Raw genomic sequence first — 24,817 nt, forward strand, 5'->3', positions numbered from 1 at the left:
CTCAAAATGGGAGGAATTTGGATCCTATTTAAACATCAGGAAATTAAAAAAAAACACTTATTGTGTATTTATTACCCCAATATGACTCTGGACAAACTATACCTACACACAGTTCTGTCCAAACAACTTACAAAAGATGATTTTCATCATAGGTGCGCTTTAAATTACCACCTTGTGACAGAAACAAAGCTAGGGCTTTCATGCACACAAATGTTCTCGTAATAACTGCAACTTGACCAAATTCCAGTTATTTCAAGAACATTTGCATGTATGAAAGCTAGCGTTCTTTCCACCACAAGTTTTAAATTTAACTTAAATGAAGTTATTCACTTTAAAATTTACTTCTAACCTAATTTTTTTTTACCTGTGCTAGAAAAAACCTTCAATACAACTTAGTTAAAAGTATGTTGTTATGTACATTTGAAAATGTATGGCATCTTGACTCTCCATTCTTGGCTTTTAAAGGGATAGTTCACCCAAAGAAAATAACAAGTTTACTCACCCTTAAGTGGTTTTAAACCTTATATTGTTTTCTTTATTCTGTTGAACACAGAAGATATTTTGAAGAAAGAAAACCACTGACTTCCATAGTACACTCTCGGAAATAAAGGTACATGAGCAAACCCTTTCTGGGGTTCAAATACACACTTGTACCTAAAGGGTCCATGGTAATAACTTAAGGGTACATATTAATACCTAAAAAGTACAAAAGTGTACCTCTTAAATTTTTTAGGTCCAAATATATTATTTTTAAGTACAAATGTGTGTCTTTTAAAAAGGTCCCACTCCAATGACAGCTTGTGTACCTTTTTTCCGAGAGTGTAGGAAAAACAAATATGGAAGTCAATGGTTACATTTTTTTCAGCTGACATCAAAATGTGTTATTTTGTGTTCAACACAAGAAAGAAAGTAAAAGCGGTTTGATCCAAGTAAAGGGTGTGTTAACTATTATAGAATTGTCCGTTTTGAGTGAACTATTCCTTTAATGCAATATCCTAGAAAGCACAAAATATGTGGACAGAAACTACATCTACTGTTTCTCTACTCAAGGCAAGTCACATTATCCCTGAGTGTGTCTTTCTCTAAGTGCTTGCGTTATCGGTAAGTGGTGAGTCGCATTAGACAGAAATGCACAGAAGCCATTAGAGTAAATAACATTTGGAGCATCACAGCAACAACATGCGTGCACATGTGTGTGCAGATCACTATAACCCTCTGAAGGGACTGATGGAAAAGGGCGTGGCAGGAGAGAGAGCGAGAGACAAAAGCAAGGACAGGAGGAGGAAAGAAAAACAAAGATGAAGAGTAAACAAAAAGCTAAGTAATATCTAGTCAGCAGAGGACAAAGAAAAGGGTCACAAAGGCAGAAAAAAAGAGGGAAGACAAGAGGACGTGTGCCAGAAAGAAAAGAGAGAGAAGAGCAAATGATGTCATCAGTGCTGGGCTGTGCTCTCTCTCCTCCCCTCAACTTTACGTCATTCTACACACACACACACACACGCATACACGCACTTAGAAGAGGCAGACAGGAAGACGGAGCAACAACACACACCCACATTCAGCATCCTTTCGGAGCAGCTTAGCATCAGCATCCAAGACTGTCCACCTCTGTCAGGTAGGCTAATCTCTCCTGCTCATTCACTCAAGAATAACACACACCCATCCGGAAGTGTTTTCTGTATGCAGTGTCTACAAGGTCAAAAAGAGTTTTAAATTATGCACGAGGTATACTTAACGCTTGTTTGTTGAGGTCAATAGAACATGGGAAATATGCTTAACAGACAGAATGAAAATGAAAGAATAGAGCATAAAGAAGCTGCTTGTTACATTTATGCGATGAAGAAATATATGGATGATTGCAAGAGCCTGCTCATTTCTAAAAATGCAAGAGATTTGTTTATTTTTGAGGTATTTTGATTCAGTATTTTCTTATGTTCTATTCTTTCATATCCTTGATTCTTTCATGCTGCCCAAAAGTTAAGATTAAGATGCTATAATTGTAATTTTAAAGATTTAAAATACCCAATATTATAAAAAGAAAGAAAAACATGCTTATTTTAAGATGCTTATTTAGTTTTACAGATTTGAAATACCCAATATTATAGATGAAGAAAGAGACAAGGAATTAAAAAAAAAAACAAAACTTTAATTAAGATTTAAACCTCAGAGAGCAAAACACCATCAGATCATCAAACATCAACAATAAAATAATACCATCTTCACAAAGCATACATAAAACTTCATCACACACAGTTTACTGTATATTGAAAATAGTTCAAGTAAATTCCCTGTGAGTTGATGAAATTTATATTCCATTATGATTTTAGACTGAATCAAAGCAATATAAAAATTCCAAAATCTCTATATTTTCTCTTTAATAGCCACTCTACAAGTTTTTAAGAGAGAGAGAGAGAAAGAGAGAGCGAGAGAGAGAGATTTTTTAAGATTTAACAAAACTTTATTTTGCCTTTTTAAAAGGCAATTGAAATACAATGAGTATATAATCATTAAAAAAACATTTATGACAATTTTGACAATTGCCAACATGACAAGGTTTTGACAATTTTTTTAAACAATTCAGAAAAAGATACACTTTCACCTATAACAGTACACATCTTTCCATCTCAACTCCAAATATCTTTCATTATTGTCCATCAATCTATAATTAAATTCTAGGCATATTCTAGTCCTTATTTTGCATTTTTAAAAAACTATAGAACATCTTTGTTCAATTTTCCCTTTTTCTTGTTATGTAAATTGTTATTTTCGCTTTTCCTTCCAAATAATTTACTATTTTACAAACATTTGTTTTTTCTCCCAATTTTTACTCCCAAAACGAAACAAACATCAGAGAAAATTTCTCAAAACAAAACAAACAATTCTTTCAAAAACTCAAATAATAAAAACAACCATTCACATTTAAGAAAACAATGAAAAATTGTTTCTCTACAATTACAAAATGGACATAAATCACTAACATCAGAAATAAAATAAACACAAAAGCATTTTCAGCAACAATACCATGGAGTATTATCCACTGAACCCGCTTTGTCAATAGTGGTTTATGAATTGCTTCCCATACCGGCATTATTTCATCTTTAACTTTCGGAAAATTTTCTCCAAGGTAAATCAATCCTATTTTTTTTTTTTTCCTTTTTTTAATACTTTAACGCTGAAAGAATAAATGCATTTTTCTCCAATATAATTAAAAACAGTGCGAACATCACTTCGATAATTCAGAGAGAAGAGAGAGAAAGAGAGAGAGAGAGAGAGAGAGAGACTGGAGCTAATTTAGTAAAGTGGAGCTCATTACATTTTAGCTTTTAGTGTAAGTAATGTACATCTCTCTCTCTTTCTCTCGCTCTCTCTGCGGCAATTAGCATGACATTTATAAGCAAGAAAGATGTATTGGACATCAGTAATCCTGGGTGTATCATTACAGCACCACGGCAGCTTTAATGTCGGTGCATACCAGCAAACACACAAACATTATTACGAGAGGTCATGCTGTATAGATGTATAAACAAAGCTTTAAAGTCTTCAGTTAAACTGTAACTGTTTATATTATTATTTTTAAAATACATTAAGTGGCAACTTTGTGCAAGAAAATATGGTCACTGACACCAAATTTCTGACATTCAAGAAAAAAAGGTTTGCTATGATAGATGATCAGGTGTTTAGGTGTTTGGATGTGTTTTTACGAGAGGGGTCTGGATGCAGACCTGGTGCAATCTGGGCTGCATCCAATGCTTTTTGATGCGCTCACCTAACCCCACCCCTAACCCTACTCATAACCGTGACGTCAATCTCTCTATTGAGTGCATTGTGTTTGGCATTGCATCGCTGAGTGATGCAATCTCAGCTTGCATCATATATGCTGCATCCAGATATTATTGGTTTTTACAGAGCTTAAAATATAAAACCTTACAGCAAAGCTGCTGTTTACATGCAGTGTTGTAATTGTTAAAAGGTACACTTTAGTACCTTCTAGTGGTGAATAAATAAAACTGCATGATATTTGCAGAAAAAAAGCATTGTTTTGGAAAAGTAAAAAAAATGCAGTATTATATTATATTATATTATATTATATTATATTATATTATATTATATTATATTATATTATATTATATTATATTATAATATATTATATTATATTATAATTTATTATATCATATTATATAAATAGTAAATACAGACCTGATAACTAGATAAGTTTTGATAAAAAGATTAGATAAGTTTTGATAAAAAGATTAGAAAACATTTAAATGGCTTAACCCATCATCTACTTTGTAATAAACGAGGTTTAAAACTGACACAGCATAACCTAAAAAATAAAATCTTATACATTCCATCATTGTGAGCTTCATTGGATTGTTACAATGCACTACTGACAGGCCTATTAAATTGGCTCTTCACAGTAGCCTACATTATATAATCTCTTGCTAATGTTAAGTTATGTGGATACCTATCAATGCAGTACAATCAATTTGTGGGTCTGTTTAAATGCGTTTAAGCATCTAACAAACCTGAATCCATTATGGTTTTATTACAAAGGCTGTTGCATTCCCTTTTAACTTGACTGTACTCCAATAGTTTTTTTTTTTGTTTTTTTTTGTGGCTGTTTTCTATATCCATGGTCAATAACTAACTAACTTTGGGCTTTAAGCTACTCTGACATCATACATGCATCTGAACACATGCATGCATCCTCTCTATTTATGAATATGACAAGTCTAAGATGTAAATATTTTTTTCTGTTTACAATTTACTGTAAAACAAATTAAGACAGATTTATAATGAAATCATTTCTTAATTACATTTTGCAATTTTAAACAGGGGACGACGCAGTGGCTAAGAAAATATACTACAGCATAGCCTCAAAACATTTTGTCTACCTTTTGGCCAACATGATAACTTTATATTTGGAAGCTGAAAACCAATATATGCAGAGAAATACAAAACTTTAGTGTATTAATATAATTCCTGATTAATAAACCACAAATAAAAAGGACTGCAGAGAACAATGAAACTCAAGGGAAATATTTAGATCTTAGTTGACAAATTGCAATTCTGAAGTTCTATTTTTTTCATGGTTGAAAAACTCACACTCGTGTCATCTTAGTCTTTTCTGTAGCATAAACACTACTAAAGTGTGTGTGTTTATTCATGGCCAATAGCACACGTGGATCAACCAGCAGGAAAAAAAAATCTATTTAAAGCATTTATCTATCTTTACCAATATGCTGAGTCCATTTTCCCTCTAGTACATTTTTAGTTCAGTATCTGTACTTTTACTCCAATACTTTACTTTTTCTTGTCTATGCTGAATAGAAAATTAAGTCCTGTGATTCCCGTCTAATTAAATCGCACATAGGTAGTAAATAACATTATACTGATCAACCTCAAGAGATGGGTGCTTTGTAAATGCAGCAAACAGTTAGAAAGCATTAAAAGTGTCCATAAAGATGTCCAAAGTCTTTATATGCAATGACCCAGAGACTGTTTAAACTGCATGTCACTGAGGAGGAAATGAAGGATGTTGACTGTATGATGCACTACAGAACTAGATGCACTACAGAATATTACATTTACACACACATCCAGAAAATACATGTTCGCATCAGCTTTTTACAGCGTAATACTCACTACTCTCAAGTGCTTTTGAAATGTCTACTTTTTACTCATACTTTGAGTAATATTTGCCACAGATACTTTTACTCGCACCACATTTTGTTATAATTTTTGTTATAATTTTATCTAAGTATGATTTTCAGTACTCTTTCCACCACTGGAAGATATTTTGTGCATCTTGTTTAAAACTCATCCTTTTTAAAATTGCAGATCGGCAGCATGGCTGAGGGTTCGGGTGAAATATCGCTGGGAGAGGTTGAGATGGCATTTCGTAAATTTGCAGTTCATGGAGACACCAAAGCGACGGGGAAGGAAATGAACGGGAAAAACTTTGTTAAGCTGTGTAAAGACTGTAAGGTCATCGATGGGAAAAATGTCACCAGCACAGACGTAGACATCATCTTCAGCAAAGTCAAGTATGAGTATGGTCATTTCAGCTTTTAATTGAATCCTGTGCACTTTAATGGATGAATAACTGTATAATGTTTATGTGCTAGGGTTAAATCAGCACGTGTCATCACATTTGAGCAGTTCACTCAAGCCATGGGCGAACTGGCTACGAAACGTTTTAAAGGGAAGAGCCAGGAGGAGGCAGTGCAGCTCCTCTATGGCCTCATTGCTGGCAAAGAACCAACCAACATTGGTGTCACTGTGAGTACAAATCAGTTACATTAGTTTTTGGGAAAATAAGCTATAAAAAGTAAGTCATGTGGTATTTTATGTGTTCTAACATTGTGTCTGAGGCTTAAAAAACAGGTTGTCAAATTTCCAACAGTATCTGGATGCAGATTTTATGATGCAAGCTGAGATTGCATCTTTCAGCAATGCTATGTCAGACACAATGCACTTAGGGTTAGAGGTGGGGCTAGGGGCGGGCCAGGGGTGTAGTCTTAAAAAAAAGATGGTGTGCTATTACACCCGACCCGAATTTTAAATGAAAGTAGGCAAAGAAACGACAAAGGTCAATGTTTCTTTGATTCATTAGCTATCTATACCTTTTTAATGATTTATGTTTAGCTAACAGTGCCCCCATGTATTAAATAAATAAAACTGCCACATTTTAACATTCAAAATGGCATAAATATGAACATATAAAAATGTACAGGCTATTTGACATATTTCACTATCATAATATAAGTCATAATAGGAAAAAGAAAATATGATACAACAGGTATTTTTACTCTGATTTCACTCTGATACGCAGTTAAAATAAGTCCATTCCCAGAATGGTTCTGTCGTTTAATTCTGTGAACGAATCGAATGTATGCTATAGTTAATACCACATGCACTGTAATGTGTTTTATACTCATAGTTAATTTTGAAATAAACATAGCGATATGTTCGTTAAGAGATGCATGTTCGCTGAAGTAAACAGCTGTGATGATGATGGGAGCACTGGGAAAAGATGGGGAAACCCGATGGCTCCTCCATGACCCTTTCATTGGGGTACAAATGATACAGGTGCTGAATAGAAATATAGGAGGGCTAAAGCAATGCCCATGCTGCTTCATGAATTAACCTGAATGTTTCAGCAAGACATCATTCAGTTGACTTGTCGTGGTCTTCGAAAAACTCCCCAAATTTTCTCACAGCTGCTTCAGTCGTCAGGGAGCGAAAACGGTTCAAGTTAAACAAAAAATGCACCAATTGCAACAAATTAAGATGCAAGTAAAAAAAAACAACATTTCATATACAGTTAAAGGGGACGTGATTACACGTAAATTAGGGAAGTTTAATTAGAAAAACAAGTGAGTATACTGAGAATACACGCATTTATTGATCGTCAGAAGTGGCAATACCCAAACAGCTCATGGAAAAAAGTAAGCATGCTGAGTATACGTGCGTATAGCAAGGACTAGGCCTACACCACTGGTGTTGGCATTAAAAAGCATTGCGTGCAGCTCAGATTAAAATTGCACTGAGTCTGCATCCAAACCCCTTTCACCAAAGTGGCCTTCTATACATTTTGAATAAAAAGACAGTTCACCCAAAAATATGTCATTAACTACCCTCATGTTGTTCTAAATGTGACTTTTATTCATCTTCAGAACACAAATTAAGATGTTTTTGATAAAATCCGAGAGCTCTCTGACCCTCCATGGTGATGTAATGGAATTTTATGAAACTACAAAAATACTTTTGAAGCAATAAAACAAAAATAATGACTTCATTTGACAGAATCTACTATTCAGCATCAGTGGAGATTGCTTGTTAATTATGGCACTGTACATTGCATGTGTGTCTCACTGCTGATGTGGGACTGAGCAAGAAATTGTCAAATAAAGACTGTAAGAATACACACTTAGCTCATGATTTATACATAGCTTGTTTGGCTTGCTGTCCTGGGAGAGAGCCCTGAGCTCAAGAGATTCTCAGGATCAGGGCTCCCTCCCTTTCACAGGGCGAGGGGAGATTGAGCTCAGGTCGATCTCAAAACTCCCCCACTGCTAATGCTACGGTGAACTTCCTGATAGTAAGACATTTCGAAAAAAATACTTATTTTGTCTATAATATAAATCATATTTCCTGTGGAAGGAAACCAGGGAACCCAGGAGAAACCCACGCGAACACTGGGAGAACATGCGAACTCTGCACAGAAATACCAAATGGCTTAGCGAGGACCCAGAGCCATTGGTATTCTTGCTTTGAGGCAACAGTGCTAGTCACTGGGCTGCAGTGCCACCCATTCTGGATAAAAGTGGAAGAAGGGGAGGAGGGGGTTTTCTTCCAGACGAAGATAGTTGTAGAAAGGAAATGAGGATATATATAGTGACTTGGGATCCTTTGATTGGAGGATTGTGATTAGCTAATGTGGGCCAGCTGGGTCAATCATGTGCACGTGCTCCTCTCGAAATCAGTTTAATATTAAACGTCACTTATGAGGTGGCAGGAAAGATTATGCAAATGTGTCATAGAGAAGTAGCAGAATTATTTTTTTTTATATACAACAAAATTGCTTTAAAACAAACCTGTCAAAGGCAAATCACTGTTTCTTTTAAGAAACAATGGGACACATTCATGAAACATTCGTACAACAACTACAGCAACTCAGACCTTTCTAAAAGCTTTGCTCCAGATAGACCAAATGCTTCCTAAACATCAGATTTGAGAATAAAGTCCCAGCCCTGCATAACCACTGCCTATAAATTACTAAACGACATATATTATGTCCAAGAACACAGTGGAATATTATGAACTCCCTTCAAAGGCTCAGCTCCATTATGTTTCATAAATGTAGTAAAGATAAATAGGCCATCTGGCCATATTATTAGGCCAAAAATATATTCAATTCAATTATTGTGTGTGCAACAAGACACTTTTTGTTGCTGTTTTTGTCGCACAGCTTCAAAATGCCAGGCTCTCTTCTGAAAATGTCCTTCTGGAGGCAGTTGAGAACTTCTGAGTTTTATCCAAATTTTCAGTTGTCAAAATAAACATATAAAATACAGGCCAAACAAACTAAATAAACTATCATGCCAATGCTTTAAAATTCACTAATCAGCATGTCAAAAAGAAAACAGAAATTGTTGTGCAGCATTTACACATGAAAGGGAGCAGGTACACATTTATTTCACTTAGAAAACCTGAACACTTCGGTGAATCAGAAAATTTAGTCATTGTCAAAATTGATGTCATAACAGCTTCACCAAGGATTTACATTAAAAAATTGTTCTTCTGTTTATGATTCATGAACATGTATATTCATTTAATATTCATTCATTCATTTTCATGTCAGCTGGTCCCTTTATTATTCCGGGGTCGCAACAGCGGAATGAACCGCCAACTTATCCAGCAAGTTTTTACGCAGCCCTTCCAGCCGCAACCCATCTCTGGGAAACATCCACACACACATTCACACACACACTCATACACTACGGACAATTTATCAACCCAATTCACCTGTACCGCATGTCTTTGGACTATGGGGGAAACCGAAGCACCCAGAGGAAACCCACACGAAGGCAGGGAGAACATGCAAACTCCACACAGAAACGCCAACTGAGCAGAGTTTCGAACCAGCGACCCAACGACCTTCTTGCTGTGAGGCGACAGCACTACCTACTGCGCCACTGTCTCGCCTATTCATTTAATATAAATAATACAATGAGCCCAATATCTTTATCATGCAGTGTTTTCATTAACAACTTATGAGTTGTGTTTTCATTAAAACACAGCTACATTAAAAACCGCAAATGAGATATTGTTTTGAAAACCCATATGACCTGCTTTTAAAGAAACAAACACGCACATTAACCACCATCTTTTTCCCTCCACAGAAAGTGGCAAAAGCCTCAGCCGTGGATAGGTTAACAGACACCAGCAAGTACACCGGGTCTCATAAGGAGCGTTTTGATGAATCTGGAAAGGGAAAAGGCCGCGAGGGAAGGGCGGACATCCCTGACACCAGTGGATACGTCTCTGCATACAAAGGCCAAGGCAGCTATGACAGCAAAGTAAAAGAGGACGAATGAATGGATGAAAGGGGAGGAATGCTTAATGCATGACATAATGTGTACGTCTGAAGTCTTCCTGCTTTAATTTCGGCTGCTAGGTCTTGGCTTGCCTGCAAAAGCAAACCCCTGGCAAAAATCTTGCTCAATAACTGTAATCTTTTTTTCACTTTTATATCTGCAATTACTTTTCAAATATAATATGCTGCTGTTATAAATTATAAATACCCTTTCGTTTGTTATGACACTGGATCTTTTCGCCATGTAGCAACTTGTCTTTCTGTCCAAACATGCTAGCTGCTACCTCAAAAACACTGATTTAGGTATGATGGAATATAACTGATATAAATACATACCTTGAATGCAAGTCACTTTAAAAGAAAACTGTCAAATGTGTAAATTAGTTAAATATGCAAAACAAAAACATTCCGTTGAATATAAAAAAAACAGAGTTGTTAGGGGGTTTTACAGTACATTCTGTCATCATGTTAGTGATTTTTCACGTGGTAGCAAGCAGTAGGGCTGCACGATTCTGACTAAAATGAGATTCGATCACGATTTTTTTAGCTTAAAATCAAGATCACAATTTTCTCACAATTCTGTAGATAAAGGCTAATATGAGTATGCTATTATTATTATTTTATCTCAAATATATGGTGAAACAACAACAAATAATATTAGGCTTGTGTGTAGGTTTGCTGTTGGATAAAATACTAAAACTTGTATAGACATGCGATGGTGGATTGAATAGACTTTAAATTTGTCCTGTTTGTTAATTTACAGTAAAGTGATGACATCAGAATACAAATTTTTATAATTCTAAAGTTTAAATATTAGGTTTGAGACATATGCTTGTCATTTGTCATGGACAACTATATTAGACATTTTTTTACTGGTAAAATGAGACATTTGTCATTATCAAATTCCCTCTTGCATTTTATTCAACATTATAGCTTCTAGAGCACTTGTAATGACACTGTAAAACATTTATTCTCATGCACAACACTTTGTGTTTGCTATGAAAGAAAAAACACACCAAATGCTTGTCGTAATCATAACTAAAATGTAATATATAGTTAAATGATGTGTGCAGTTTTTGTTTTTAATTTCACCGCTGAGTGCAGCTAATGTCATGGCTGCCGTCGCATACTGATTTTTAGTGCATTTCACATGGCTGTTATCAAGATTTATTGTATAAGGCATTAACTCTTACGGTTGATGGGATCTGGTCTCAAAAATCAGTATGCGAGAAGTACCTGTATGACCTGCTTCTTCCAGCGAGATTTTGAAGTGCGCATCGTATGGACGCTACGCTATCCCATGATGCCCTGTGAGAGAATTCATAAACGGGAGTGAAGCGACACAACTCAATGTGTCGATGACAAAATGGCAGATGTAGTACATCCGAGTTTCATTCATACTGCTCACATTCATACTGTATAGAACGTACTTTTCTAATGGCCGAGTAGTTCATTTAAATTCAAATGCACCTACTGAGTACTAGGCATTTTCAGACGCATCTCGTGTGACCCTTTTAAAACCATTTGGAGGTGTCCACATTGCTGGAAAAAGTATATAAAACAGTGTGAAGACTTGTGTGACCTCCTTTATGCTTCTCCCGTACTTTAAAATATAATTGGCTGAATCGCTGCTGAATTAAGATTGTGTGAGGGGGTCAAATCGAGATCACAATCTTTTTTAGATTAATCGTGCAGCCCTAACAAGCTGTTGTTTTTTTCCCATTTGCCTTTCATAAAATGTGCATAATTTATAAATATAAATGAACCAAAAATTAACAGTTAAAGGCATATTTCATCCCAAAATGAATTATTCAGTCTCACGTTGTTCCAAAAATCTATTAAACACACACACAAAAAAGATATATCTGATTCTGCCAAATGGTCAATATATTATTATTGTGATTTGCACAAAAATAACATCATATAGGTTTGAAACAAATTGACAGACAAACAATTTTGTGTTTAAGAAACGTCTAATAGACATTTAAACGTAGACAACTTGGCTAAAACAAGGCTAAACTTGGGCTGTCAGTGAAAATCTAATAGATCTCTAAGAATAGGCCAAAACAAATAGATTTGATACACTTTTTTTGTGTTGGCTTCTCATTCTTAGACATCTATTAGATTTTCACTGACAGCCCAAATTTAGCCATGTTTTAGCCAAGATGACCATGTTTAGACATCTGTTAGACATCTTTTAAAAACAAAACATGCTTGCTTGGACTTTTCATTTTTGGAATGAAGTGTCATTTTAACTGCTTCCTTCTTTCCACAGAGGTTTATATACATGTGCTGGCTATTTGCTGAGCTTTATTGTGTGCTTTTTGAGCTTCTTAGCTTTGTTGCACCGAGATCTCTATCAGACTGAACTGAGTCAAATAAAGTCCAATAATGAAGCACCATGTGGGAATACTTAAATTACAACACACATCACTGTGATGATTTCCATCACTTCTGCTGCATTGTAGACAGAGGTGTGGTGCGTTCCTCTGAATAGCTGTTCTGGGGCCCCAATCAATATGAAACAGAAATCCTTTCCTGGGAAAGCACATGTTTGAGATAGCAGGTTTGAAGCTTTGCGGTCAGCTTCATCACATTTCATGTCTCTTATGCCCTTCATTGTTTTGCAGTATTGTATAAAGCTTGGTGAGGTTTTGGATTTCAACGCATCAGAGGTAAATCACGGTTACAGGAGCAGTCGTCCCACTTGTTGTAGCTTTTTATTCATATTACTGACATAAAGCTCCTCTTTATAAACACACACACAGACCTAAATCTGCCTCTATTGAATGTGGAAGGAGGAGATCTGGCTGGATATAAAGCCGAATACAACACTCTGGTTTTCACTCGCTTAAGACTCAATAGGCAGAAACAGCTGTGAGACATGAAAGGTGAGAAAATAAACACTGTTTATGTACAGAAACTATTTTTCTGAGAGTAAGAGCCTAACATTAGCTTGTCAGACTGTTGTGCCTGTTAAACATTTATAGGGGACAAAATACCATTCAGCTGTTGTTTTGTCTAACTATTAGTTTTAATATTTATTTGTTTTTACTACACTGTAAAACCCAACAGTCAACTTTATCAAATGAAAGGTGTGTAGTTAACTTAAAATTGGCTTAAAGGTAATTCTACCAATTTGAAAAGAGTTTTGAACTCAGTGTTGAAGGTAATGAGCTAATTAAATACCTCATTACTTCAACTTAAATAGAGTAAGTTCACAGTACTTATTTAGATTAGTTTTTTTAACTCAAATAGTTTGTAGCAATCGGTTTCCTCAAACAGTTTGAGTTGCCTTGACTTATTGAGTTTTACAGTACTCAGTTGGTTTCAGTTCTCATCATTTATTAGGTTTTACTGTGCTCAAATTGCTTTGTTTACTCAAATAGATTAGGTTCACAGTACTCATTAGGAGTACTTTTTGAAATGGTTTGTTGCAGTCGGTTTCCTCAAATGGTTTTCTTTGTTTTTGTTAGAAGTTTTCATTATATTCTATGTATTATGATTTAATTATATACATTTTGTTTATTATAATTCATTCTAAATCAATCTTTTTATTTAAGAGAAGTACAATCGTATTTTTTACAAATATTTAAAAATATAATATTAGCTACTCAAAGCCCTGATGTAATCTAAAGACCTTTTTTTCGTATTATATTGAGTTTGTGTATGTAATGTAGCTGAGAGAACTGCACTCTTAATGGAAGCTGAAAGAATGATTCATTTAGCTGACATATTTAATAAACGAGCGCTTAAGATGGAGTCTGCAGACAGAGTCCATGTGGGCTACATTATGTTTGACAGATCTGTATACATTTGCACCATTTTCATGAGCCTAAGCTAAACTGGCTCAGAACTGTACAGACTGTATAATGGTATCATGACATGATGTGATAAACCTTTGTGAACAATTTAAATCAGGAAATGTTGTTGTGCTGTTCTGCGCGCTGCCGCTGGTGCTCAGCCAGCCAAAGACCTACAGCTGGGACGGACCAGGACAAACCCTCGCTCCAGATCCCATCAACCGTAAGAGTTAATGCCTTATACAATAAATCTTAATAACAGCCATGTGAAATGCACTAAATCTTAAAGACACGTGCAACATTTTATTTCTCTCTCACTAGCGTGCCTGACTGACCAGGAGTCATGTGGTTGTTGTGTGATGCAGAAGAAAAAATGGCAGTTACAGCAATATTTAAACTCTAGTATGAACGCACTGGAGGATTCGCTGGCCAAAGCACAAAACACACTGAAAAACATCAGAGGTACACACACCAACACACAAACACATGCTTCCTCAAGTATAATTTAGAAAAACAACGTTTTATACATCTCTAATATTGCGAAATAAAAGCACCTGAAGTTTAGGCTCAGATATGCTAACAGCTTGTAAAACAATTGGTATTTGACTTTACTTAGAGAGATTCACACAAAAATAATGAATCATTTACATAATATAAATGATAAATATTATAATAACTTGTTCTCAATCTATAGCAGTATCTGTCTTCTGCTGAACTCAAAAGCAATATTATGAAGAAGGTTGATAACCAGGAGAGATGTGTCTAAAGCAAACCACCCCTTCACAGGGGTTCCTCAGGGATCAGTTCTTGGAACCATTCTCCTCTCCATTTACATTACTTTGCAAGGTTCAATCACTCCCAACAGGACTTTTCTTAACATTGTTATGCTGACCACACACATCTCGCATTTCAACCATACTACAGTAACAACAAGGATCTCACACTGCCTGGAGGACCTCTTGGTTTGTATGAAATATCATCTGCAGCTCAATCTGTTGATAGCTTCTTTTCCTTCCTGCAATACAGCTATACAGCATAATTTCACAATCTATCTGGGGTCATCTGATATTCAGTGAAGGAATTCAGTGAATTCAGTGAAGAACTGTAGAGTGATCTTTAATGAACAGTTGTCCTTCAAAGATCACATGGCAAACACAGCATGATCATGTAGGTTTGTACAGCATCAGAAAGTTCAGGACCTTCCTTAAAGAGCATTCAGCACAGTTGCTGGTTCAATTGTGATTTCAAGACTGGACTACTGCAATGCTTTCCTGGCTGGACTACCATGATTCACACTGGCAACATTCAAAAGACACCTACTGTAAAACTCAGTTCAGTGAGCCCTTTAACTTAAAAAACAAAATTAAAATTAATAATTATATTCGCTCTTCTAGCTTGTATTTTCCAAACTGAATCAGAAACTTTGTATTAGTAGCACTTATTGCGAGTACAAAGTCATATGATGCCTTCCTCATTATAAGTCACATGGATAAAAGAGTCTGCTTAATAATTAATGGTAAATCATTGGTTTGGTTAACAATTTTTTATTTTAAATATCTTCTTTTGTGTGCAACAAAAAGAAACCCATTCAGGTTTGGCAAAATTTTAGGATGTGTATGTTTCCAAAATTGTGTGAACTATCTTTTAAATTTTAAAAATGATCGGTTTTATTTGTATTCTATGCTACTGAAAAAAATAATTTTTCTGATATATCTTTTAATTGTTGCATTCGTTCATTTTCCAAAGCCATGCGGGTTTTGTTTAAACTTATAGTTTTGAGTGAACATAACAGGAGGCACAGAAGTAATAGAAACTAATTTCTTTTCAAATGAAATCTTATTTTGAACTAGATCATTATCCTATGTACCTTCTGCTTTGGCAATGTAGAATACTGTATTTTATCTATTAAAACTGTTCTATTATCACCTGTATCATTAAAGGTATAAAAGTTTAAAAGTTGATATTCTGTTTGCATCCTCTCTAAGTATTTTAAACTGTAAATAAACAGAATGGTTTCTAATATATTATATAACATATACAATGGGGAAAATAAGTTTTGAACATTTCACCATTTCCTCAGAAAAGTAATTTTAAAGGTGAAATAAAAATAAAAAAATTTTAAAGAAAATTTGTTTACCAGATGTTGGTAACAACCAAAGAAATCCATACATGCAAAGAAAACAAAACTAATTAGTTTACAAATTAAGTTATGTGTAGGCCCACCCGGTATCTGCGTGCACAGAATTCCTGCAGATGTTTCACAAAATTCCGCAGATTTTTTTCGATAATCTACAGAACAAACCATCATTATACAATAACTTGCCTAATTACCCTAACCTTCCTAGTTCACCTTATTAACCTAGTTAAGCATTTAAATGTCACTTTAAGCTATAAAGAAGTGGCTTGAAAAATATCAAGTAAAATATTATTTACTGTCTTCATGTAAAAAATAAAATAAATCCGTTATTAGAAATACGTTTTTAAAACTATTATGCTTAGAAATGTGCTAAAACAACCTTCTCTCCATTAAACAGAAATTGGTGAAAATAATAAACAGGGGTGCTAATAATTCAGGGGGGCTAATAATTCTGACTTCAACTGTATATGACAAACTTGCTTTATTTACCAAATAAAGTGAATCTAATTGGATTTGCATTTTAAACATTAAATAAAAGTTAAAAAGATATTATTTTTTATTTCATATATTAAGGCTTTAGTTATGATAATCCCAAAATAATTCCGCAGAAATCCCCAGATTTTTACCAAAATTCTCAGCAGAAATAGCAAAAAAATGTCCGCAGATTCCGCCTGGCCCTAGTTATGTGTAATACAAATTAAAGAGGGAAAAAAGGGACAAAATATTAAACACGTGAAGAAAGAGAGCTGTAGAAAGGCAATTCTTTCAGATATATCTTTCATTTGTTGCATTCATTCATTTTCCAAAGACATGGGGATTTTGTTAAAACTTATAGTTTTGAGTGAACTTAACAGGAAAGCACAGAAGTAATATAAACTGGTTTTTGTCTTATTTTGAACTAGATAATTATCCTATCTACCTTCTGGTTTGGCAGTGTAGAGTATTTTATCTATTAAAATTGTTCTACCTTTATGGTAAACGTCATAATATTGTAAAACTTTTTATTATATTAGTGTCACCAACATCTGCTTATGACAATATCTTGCTATTAACCTGGCAACATTACAAAACATACAAAATACATTACAGTGTAAAACAGAAATATTGTCATAAAAGACACCACAAAATAAAAAAGAAATTTTGCTGCTGATATAAAACAGAAATATTTTTTCAGTCCTTAAAGAAACCTAAATAATCTTGAAAGTTAATTTAAATCTTAAAAGTAATGAAGCTCAGTTTCCCTATTAATATGATTACATCTGGGTTTCACACATGCTCTTTGTTATTCTTCAGACAACCGAGTGGCATTTTCTGTTGGTCTGACTGACAAAAGGCGTTGTGTTGGTCCAGTGAAGTTGCCGATTACCGTGGTCTACCAGAGCATCTTCATCAACATTGGAGAGGCTTATAACTCCACAACTGGCGTGTTCACGGTTCCACGCTCAGGCGTTTATAACCTGGCCTTCACTGTGTTCAGCGACGCAGGCTCTCCAGGCGCACCGCTGGCAGTGTGTGCCAGCATCAGGAAGAACGGTGTGGCTCTAGCAGCTCTCAGAGAGGTTTATGATCAAGACCAGGAGGACCAGGCCACTGCTGTCTTACTCGCACAGCTCAGTGTAGGAGACCGCATTACCATCAGTCTCCAGGCTGGATGCTGGCTTTGTGATGATCAGAACCACTACAACACATTCAGTGGCTTTCTGCTGTACGCCACTGAGTGAAACATGTACACACACACAGGTTGGTTTTTGTGGTTTATGAGGACTCTTCATAGGTGTATGCATTTAATACTGTAAAAAACACTATATGGCCTTGTCTTATAAATAAATAAATCCAACCCTCACAGAAACCCTGTGGCAAATTTTGAATGTGAATAGACCGTTTAGTAAGATTAAAAAATTTAATGATAAGAACACAAGGCATGTCCTCATAAACCACTTTAACATTATATCTTATACCTATGTCATTACACAAACATGCGTGTTCATAAATTACAAAAGTGCACACAATCACGCACAAATGTACTGTTCAAAGTTTAAACAGAATCAAATATCATCAACTTACATTAAGCTGACTAAAACAGCTTGTATGACTAAAATAAACTATAAAATATGATTAATTGAAACATTGTTTTATTACATTTAAATAACAAACATACATTGCCCAGATATTGATCATATCATTTTTACCCAATACAGATGTTACAAGCTATATCAGTCAGACGCTCTCATAAATGTCATTGTCTTCATACATTACAGAACTTGAATTTGCAAATTTCTGAGCATTTCAATTATTGACCACCATTTCAGATGTCAACACACCTGATTTAAGAAGGTTCAATGTGGTGAAGTTGTTTTAAATATTCGATCCTGAACTGTAAAAGCGCACGCAAACACACACGCATGCACACACGCACATACACACAGAGAGAGAACTTCATCATTATAGTAAAATGCTGAAATGAAAACAGAATGTCCAACTTTTACTTTCTCCCATTATTTCATCCATTTATCAAATGTTTTGTTAATATTCTGTGTCCATCCTCTCTAAGTAGATAAATTACTGTAAAGAAACAAAATTTAATAGTTTCACACACACACAAACACACACACACACACACACACACACACACACACACACACACACACACACACACACACACACACACACACACACATATAAATATATATAAATATATATATATATATATATATATATATATATATATATATATATATATATATATATATATATATATATACTGTATATATATGTGTGTGTGTGTGTGTATATATATATATATATATATATATATATATATATATATATATATATATATATATATATATATATATATATATATATATATATATATCTCCATGGTTTATATAATGTATACACATATACACATACATATACAATGAGGGAAATAAGTATTGAACACGTCACCATTTTTCTCAGAAAACATATTTCTAAAGGTGCTGCTTGACTTAAAATTTTCATCAGATGGTGGTAACAACAATAAAAAAAAATCCACAAAACTATTTAGTTCGGAAATTAAGTTATGTGTAATAAAATTAAATGACACAGGGAAAAAGTATTGAGCACGTGAAGAAAGGGAGCTGTAGAAAGACAATTCTTTTATATTTTCCCCTAATTTCTGTTTAACGGAGAGAAGATTTTGTCAACACATTTCTAAACCTAATAATTTTAATAACTCATTTCTAATAACTGATTTATCTCATCTTTGCTATATGACAGTACATAATATTTTACTAAGGTATTAGTATTCAGCTTAAAATTCAACTTAAAACTTTAATTTGACTAATTAGGTTAAATATGCAAGTTAAAAGTACAATGAAAAGAAAAGTAATAATAATAAATAAATAAATAAATAAATAAATAAATAAATAAATAAATATATATATATATATATATATATATATATATATATATATATATATATATATATATATATATATATATCTCAATATATATATATATCTCTCAATATATATATATATATATATATATATATATATATATATATATATATATATATATATATATATATATATATATATATATATATATATATATATATATATATATATATATTGCTTAAGGGGGATAATAAAGTTAACCAATGTTTTGTTTTAATTAAAAACTTCTTTTAATCTATAGGCAAATTAAAACAAATGAGACTTTCTCCAGAAGAAAAATATAATTATAAGAAATACTTTGTTTGTGATTCATGGGTGTTTTCAGGTTATTTACACTTTCAAAATGCATAAAGAGATCTTAATCTCTGCTCTGCCTAATTTTGATGTGCCAAATAGTGACTTTTTGGTGTTTTTAGTTCATGAAATAATAATAACATTGTCAAGACTGCTCATATAGTTTAGGGTACAAATACCAGTTAATGACTATAGGTCGATGTTTTGACTGACGTTCCTGCAAACAGATAAACATCAGTCACTTCAGAGCAGCATTTCAGGGATTAGTTTTCATCTTAATGCAACGTAAAAGAGCCTCTGAAAAAAAAAGAAGGTTCAAGCAAAGTGAACATAAAAACATCTAAAAACTAGTGATGGGTTGTGAGAGTGCATGATTATATGCTGTCGTGGCTTTGCAGTCAATATATGTGGTTATAATGGAAGTCAATGGGGCAAAAACAGCCACCAACATAGCCAAAGGGAAATCCATTTGTAGTTTATTGTTGAGCTTTTGAACAAATGGTTTACCCTAATTATTATACTAATGCCAGTATTTTTCCAGATACTCTTGTGTACTGTACACAATATTGACTCTAACTACACATCAATAAAAGTAACTTAGTATGCAGTAGTTTTAATAATTATTTACATTATTAACTGTTAGAGCGGCATAGTGGGTAGTACGATCGCCTCACAGCAAGAAGGTCACTGGTTCGAGCCCGGGCTGGGTCAGTTGGCATTTCTGTGTGGAGTTTGCATGATCTCCTTGTGTTCGCGTGGGTTTCCTCCGGGTGCTACGATTTCCCCAACAGTTCAAAGACGTGTAGTACAGGTGAATTGAGTATGCTAAAATTGACCCTAGTGTATGTGTGTGAGTGAGTGTGTGTGTATGGATGTTTCCCAGTGATGGGTTGCAGCTGGAAGGGCATCCGCTGCATAAAACGTGCTGAATAAGTTAGCGGTTCATTCCGCTGTGGCAACCCCAGATTAATAAAGGGACTAAGCTGAAAAGAAAATGAATGAATGAATGTTAAGAGGATAAATGAGGTATCGGCAACTGTTTTATTTTGAAACCCTAACAGTTCTTAGAGAAATTATCTGTCTGAACAAACATTCAATCTGCCAGACAGTTACTCACATTTAATTCTGCCAGCATTCTGTAGCAAACTTTGGAGTGATTTATATTTTTAATATTATACATGAGGTTTGAGGATTACATCACCTGGATGAGCCACATTAAACCGAACACAACACACAAACATGTGCTATCCTCAATCTCTCTAAAGGACAAAGCAATCCTAATAAGGCCGTTAATCCACTCATAACTGATAATATTAGCCAATTCATCACAAACACAAACACATCTGCAACCAGAGCCAGCTGACCCACTGATACTCTTGTTTCGCAGACTTTCTGTCATTATCGCTTTATTAAACGCTGAAATTGAGCAGTTCAGAGAAGGACATCTGAAAGTATTCGCCATGTGTCTTGGGATTTTAGATTAGAGCAACTATAGGATATGCACAACACAGTATTTGATGGTCATCAGGGTGGAACATCACTGATAAAAAAAATACAAGCAGGAACAATTAATTATTGCTCAGTCACTGAGGAAAAATCTACTTATGATCAACAAAGATTGACTGTAAAGAGTGTCAATGCTGTGAAACGGACAGAAGATTTAAAGAAGCCCAAACGCCGTCAAAACAACAAAGCTGCTGTTACTGGAAAGCAGGGTTACATTAGGTCACGAAAAAGGTGAGAACATGTGCATATGCTGTTTAGAAAATAGATTATTTCTATAAACAAAAAAGCTTGGAAGGGCAGAGAAAAAAATGTGTAGATCTCTATTTAATAAAAGGTATTGAATTACCATTTAAAGCACATCGTTTCAGCTCATGTGTTGGTTGTTTTGAAAGAGGATCTTATACTCTCTCTATATTGATTCATACTGTATAGCTCAAAATATTTTTTATATATAAAAAAAAAATATTTAGCTGAAAAGTGCCATTCCTTAAACGTTCACATATTTACTCTGATTGCTGATTAAAATGTGGGAAAAGTAAGCAGGGTGTGAATTATACATTGACGATCAGGGGAGTCACTTTTTCTGTAATATTTTTTTTTTTTGTGTGTGTAATACATGCTTCAGTGCATCAATTTTAATGTCATATATTTTATTAATGTAATATATTTAATTTGGCCTCATTGTGGCGCAGTGGGTAGCACAATCGCCTTACAGCAAAAAGGCTGCTGGTTCAAGCCTCGGCTGGCATTTCTGTGTGGAGTTTGCATGTTCTCCCCATGTTAGAGCTGGTTTCCTCCGGGTGCTCCGGTTTCCCCTACAATTAAAAGACATGCGCATTGAATAAGCAAAAATTGTCTGTGGTGTATGAGTGTGAATGCGTGTATATGGATGTTTCCCAGTAACTGGTTGCAGCTGGAAGGGCATCCGCTGCGTAAAACATATACTGGATAAGTTGGTGATTCATTCCACTGTGGCAATCCCAGATTAATAAAGGGACTAAGCCGTAAAGAAAATTAATGACTAAATAAACATAAAATTTTTCAGTGTTTTGTGAGACAGTTTGTGTATTCTGACCTACATGCAATATCCTGTAAATAGCCATTAGCAGGTTACTGTAGGTCAAACTATGCAAACAATGCATATGATTTGACTTTACTTTTAGATTATATGTAGAAACAAGGACCTATTTTACAAGAAAAGGGTTTTGTGAACACTTACCGTGTCTAACAGCTTACATTAATTGACATAATTATGCATTCATAATGGTATAATCCCTTATAGGGTTGGTAAACTGTATATTTATATTAACTATTGTTTAATTAGGCGAAGCAGTGGCGCAGTAGATAGCAAGCCTTCTTGCTGTTAGGCGAAAGCACTGGGTCGCTGGTTGGAGCCTCGGCTCCGTTGGCATTTCTGTGTGGAGTTTGCATGTTCTCCCGGCGTTTGCGTGGGTTTTCTCCGGGTGCTCCGGTTTCCCCCAAGACATGCAGCACAGGTAAATTGAGTAGGCTAAATTGTCCATAGTATATGAGTGTGAGTGTGAGTGTGTGTGTGTGTGTGTGTGTGTGTGTGTGTGTGTGTGTGTGTGTGTGTGTGTGTGTGTGTGTGAGAGAATGAATGAATGTGTGTGGATGTTTCCCAGAGATGGGTTGCGGCTGGAAGGGCATCTGCTGCATAAAAAAAAAAAAAAAAAAACGTGCTAGATAAATTGGTGGTTCATTCCGATGTGGCGACCCCGGATTAATAAAGGGACTAAGCCGACAACAAAAAGAATGAATTATTTAATTAGTAATATTAGTATTTAAGATGCAGATCAGAGCAAACTGCTTACTATTTAGAGGACTGACCCCCATACATGTTGTTCTCATGTCCTTCCGGGGGGATCAAGCATTATTAGGGGTTCAATCCCACCTAAACCCCCCTGTAATTTGCACCCTGCTAGTAAGACATTTTGTGGGTTGCTAAGATTGCTCAAGCCATTTAGGGCACGATTAGATCATCATAAGGAGCACCATATTTAAAAAATCATGAATTTTGTTTTTGTGATGTTTGTGATAGTTAGAACTGCAGCAGTGTTCTCCATTAGATAAAATAAAAATATATCAATTAGCAGGATCTGTGCTCTTGCAGATCTAAATCATGCAGAAACAAATATTAAATACTAAAGGAAAACTTTATAAAGGCCTTGAAGTATCTTGTTATTATTTATATGCATGATATTATTTATACAGTATGTGAGGAAATGCGGTAAACATTCGAATGCAAACAAATAAAACTGTTTGAATTCAACTGAATCACTAACAGTTTTCCCATTTTTGGCAAATTGCTTTGTTCAGATTAATTCAAATATCTGTAAACTCAGCATTGCTCTAAATTGAAAGCACTTAAATCTGTGAAATTGTTTGTTTGTTTTTTGGTCAGTGTGGTCGATTTCCAGTCAAGCATTTAACATTGATATTTATGGTGCTGTGAAAATATGAACTGTAATTTCACAAAAGAGGAAGAAATTCACATCCTGTATTAACAACAACTTTCACTTAACAGCATCTTGTATTTGCATATCTGTAGCACTGGTCAATGATTAACCTTGATCAAATCACATACGAAACCAAAGTTTGCATTTACATAATAATTTCGTTTGTACTGTGTTTGTTCTGTATATATGAAAACACATATACACATGTATTAAAAAATAACAATAAAAATGTTTTTAACTAAATACACACATATGCATGCAAGTGTGTATGTGTTTATATATACAGAGCTTGGCATATATAAGTACACCCCTCACAAATCTATTATTTAAATTTATATTTTTAATAGGAAGCTATACAATATTACATTTCTGCATATACAGTTTAAGTCAGAATTATTAGCCCTCTGTTTATTTTTTCCCCCCAATTAATTAATAAACATAATAGTTTTAATAACTTATTTCTAATCACTGATTTATTTTATCTTTGCCATGATGACAGTAAGTAATATTTTACTAGATATTTATCAAGACACTTCTTTGCAGCTTAAAGTGATTTTAAAAGCTTAACCAGGTTAATTAGGTTAATTAGGCAGGTTAGGGTAATTAGGCAATTTATTGTATAGTGATGGTTTGTTCTGTAGACTATCGAAAAAATGATATAGCTTAAAGGGGCTAATAATTTTGTCCTTAAAATGGCTTTTAAAAAATTTAAAACTGCTTTTATTCTAGCCGAAATAAAACAAATAAGACTTTTTCCAGACGAAAAAAATATTATCAGACATACTGGGAAAATTTCCTTGCTCTGTTAAACATCATCTGAGAAATATTTTAAAAAGAAAAAAATATTTGAAGGGGGGCTAATAATTCTGACTTCAACTGTACATTAGATTAGTCGGTACTGAACCAAATCTGGAGCTTATCTAACAAAATAACTTATGATAATGGTCCAAAAACTAGTACACCTAAAATGATGTTATATAAAAATATTAAATACAAATTTAAAAAGAGAAAAAAAATCAAGAGAAGCAAAAAAATTCTTAAACTTTAGTTGAAAT

At 34.3% G+C, this 24,817-nt stretch overlaps 3 protein-coding genes across 4 annotated transcripts in view; 2 read left to right on the plus strand and 1 right to left on the minus strand.

Annotated features, from left to right (window-relative positions):
• The window catches only part of ftr84 (finTRIM family, member 84), a 61,055-nt gene that overhangs the window by 16,846 nt on the left and 19,392 nt on the right, over positions 1–24,817 (minus strand). The window lies entirely within an intron of this gene.
• On the plus strand, positions 1,478–12,498 carry tppp2 (tubulin polymerization-promoting protein family member 2). The gene is made up of 4 exons (NM_001326439.1): positions 1,478–1,615; positions 5,842–6,047; positions 6,129–6,282; positions 9,909–12,498. Exons 2-4 carry the CDS (start codon positions 5,851–5,853, stop codon positions 10,101–10,103), a joined length of 546 nt encoding a protein of 181 aa, NP_001313368.1. The 5' UTR covers positions 1,478–1,615; positions 5,842–5,850; the 3' UTR covers positions 10,104–12,498.
• On the plus strand, positions 12,863–18,527 carry si:dkeyp-110c7.4. The gene is made up of 4 exons (XM_691963.10): positions 12,863–12,993; positions 14,024–14,128; positions 14,227–14,367; positions 17,336–18,527. The coding sequence occupies exons 1-4, from the start codon at positions 12,987–12,989 to the stop codon at positions 17,761–17,763; spliced, it is 681 nt and encodes a 226-aa protein (XP_697055.1). The 5' UTR covers positions 12,863–12,986; the 3' UTR covers positions 17,764–18,527.

Source organism: Danio rerio, chromosome 5 (assembly GCF_049306965.1).
Source record: "Danio rerio strain Tuebingen ecotype United States chromosome 5, GRCz12tu, whole genome shotgun sequence".
Taxonomy (NCBI): domain Eukaryota; kingdom Metazoa; phylum Chordata; class Actinopteri; order Cypriniformes; family Danionidae; genus Danio; species Danio rerio.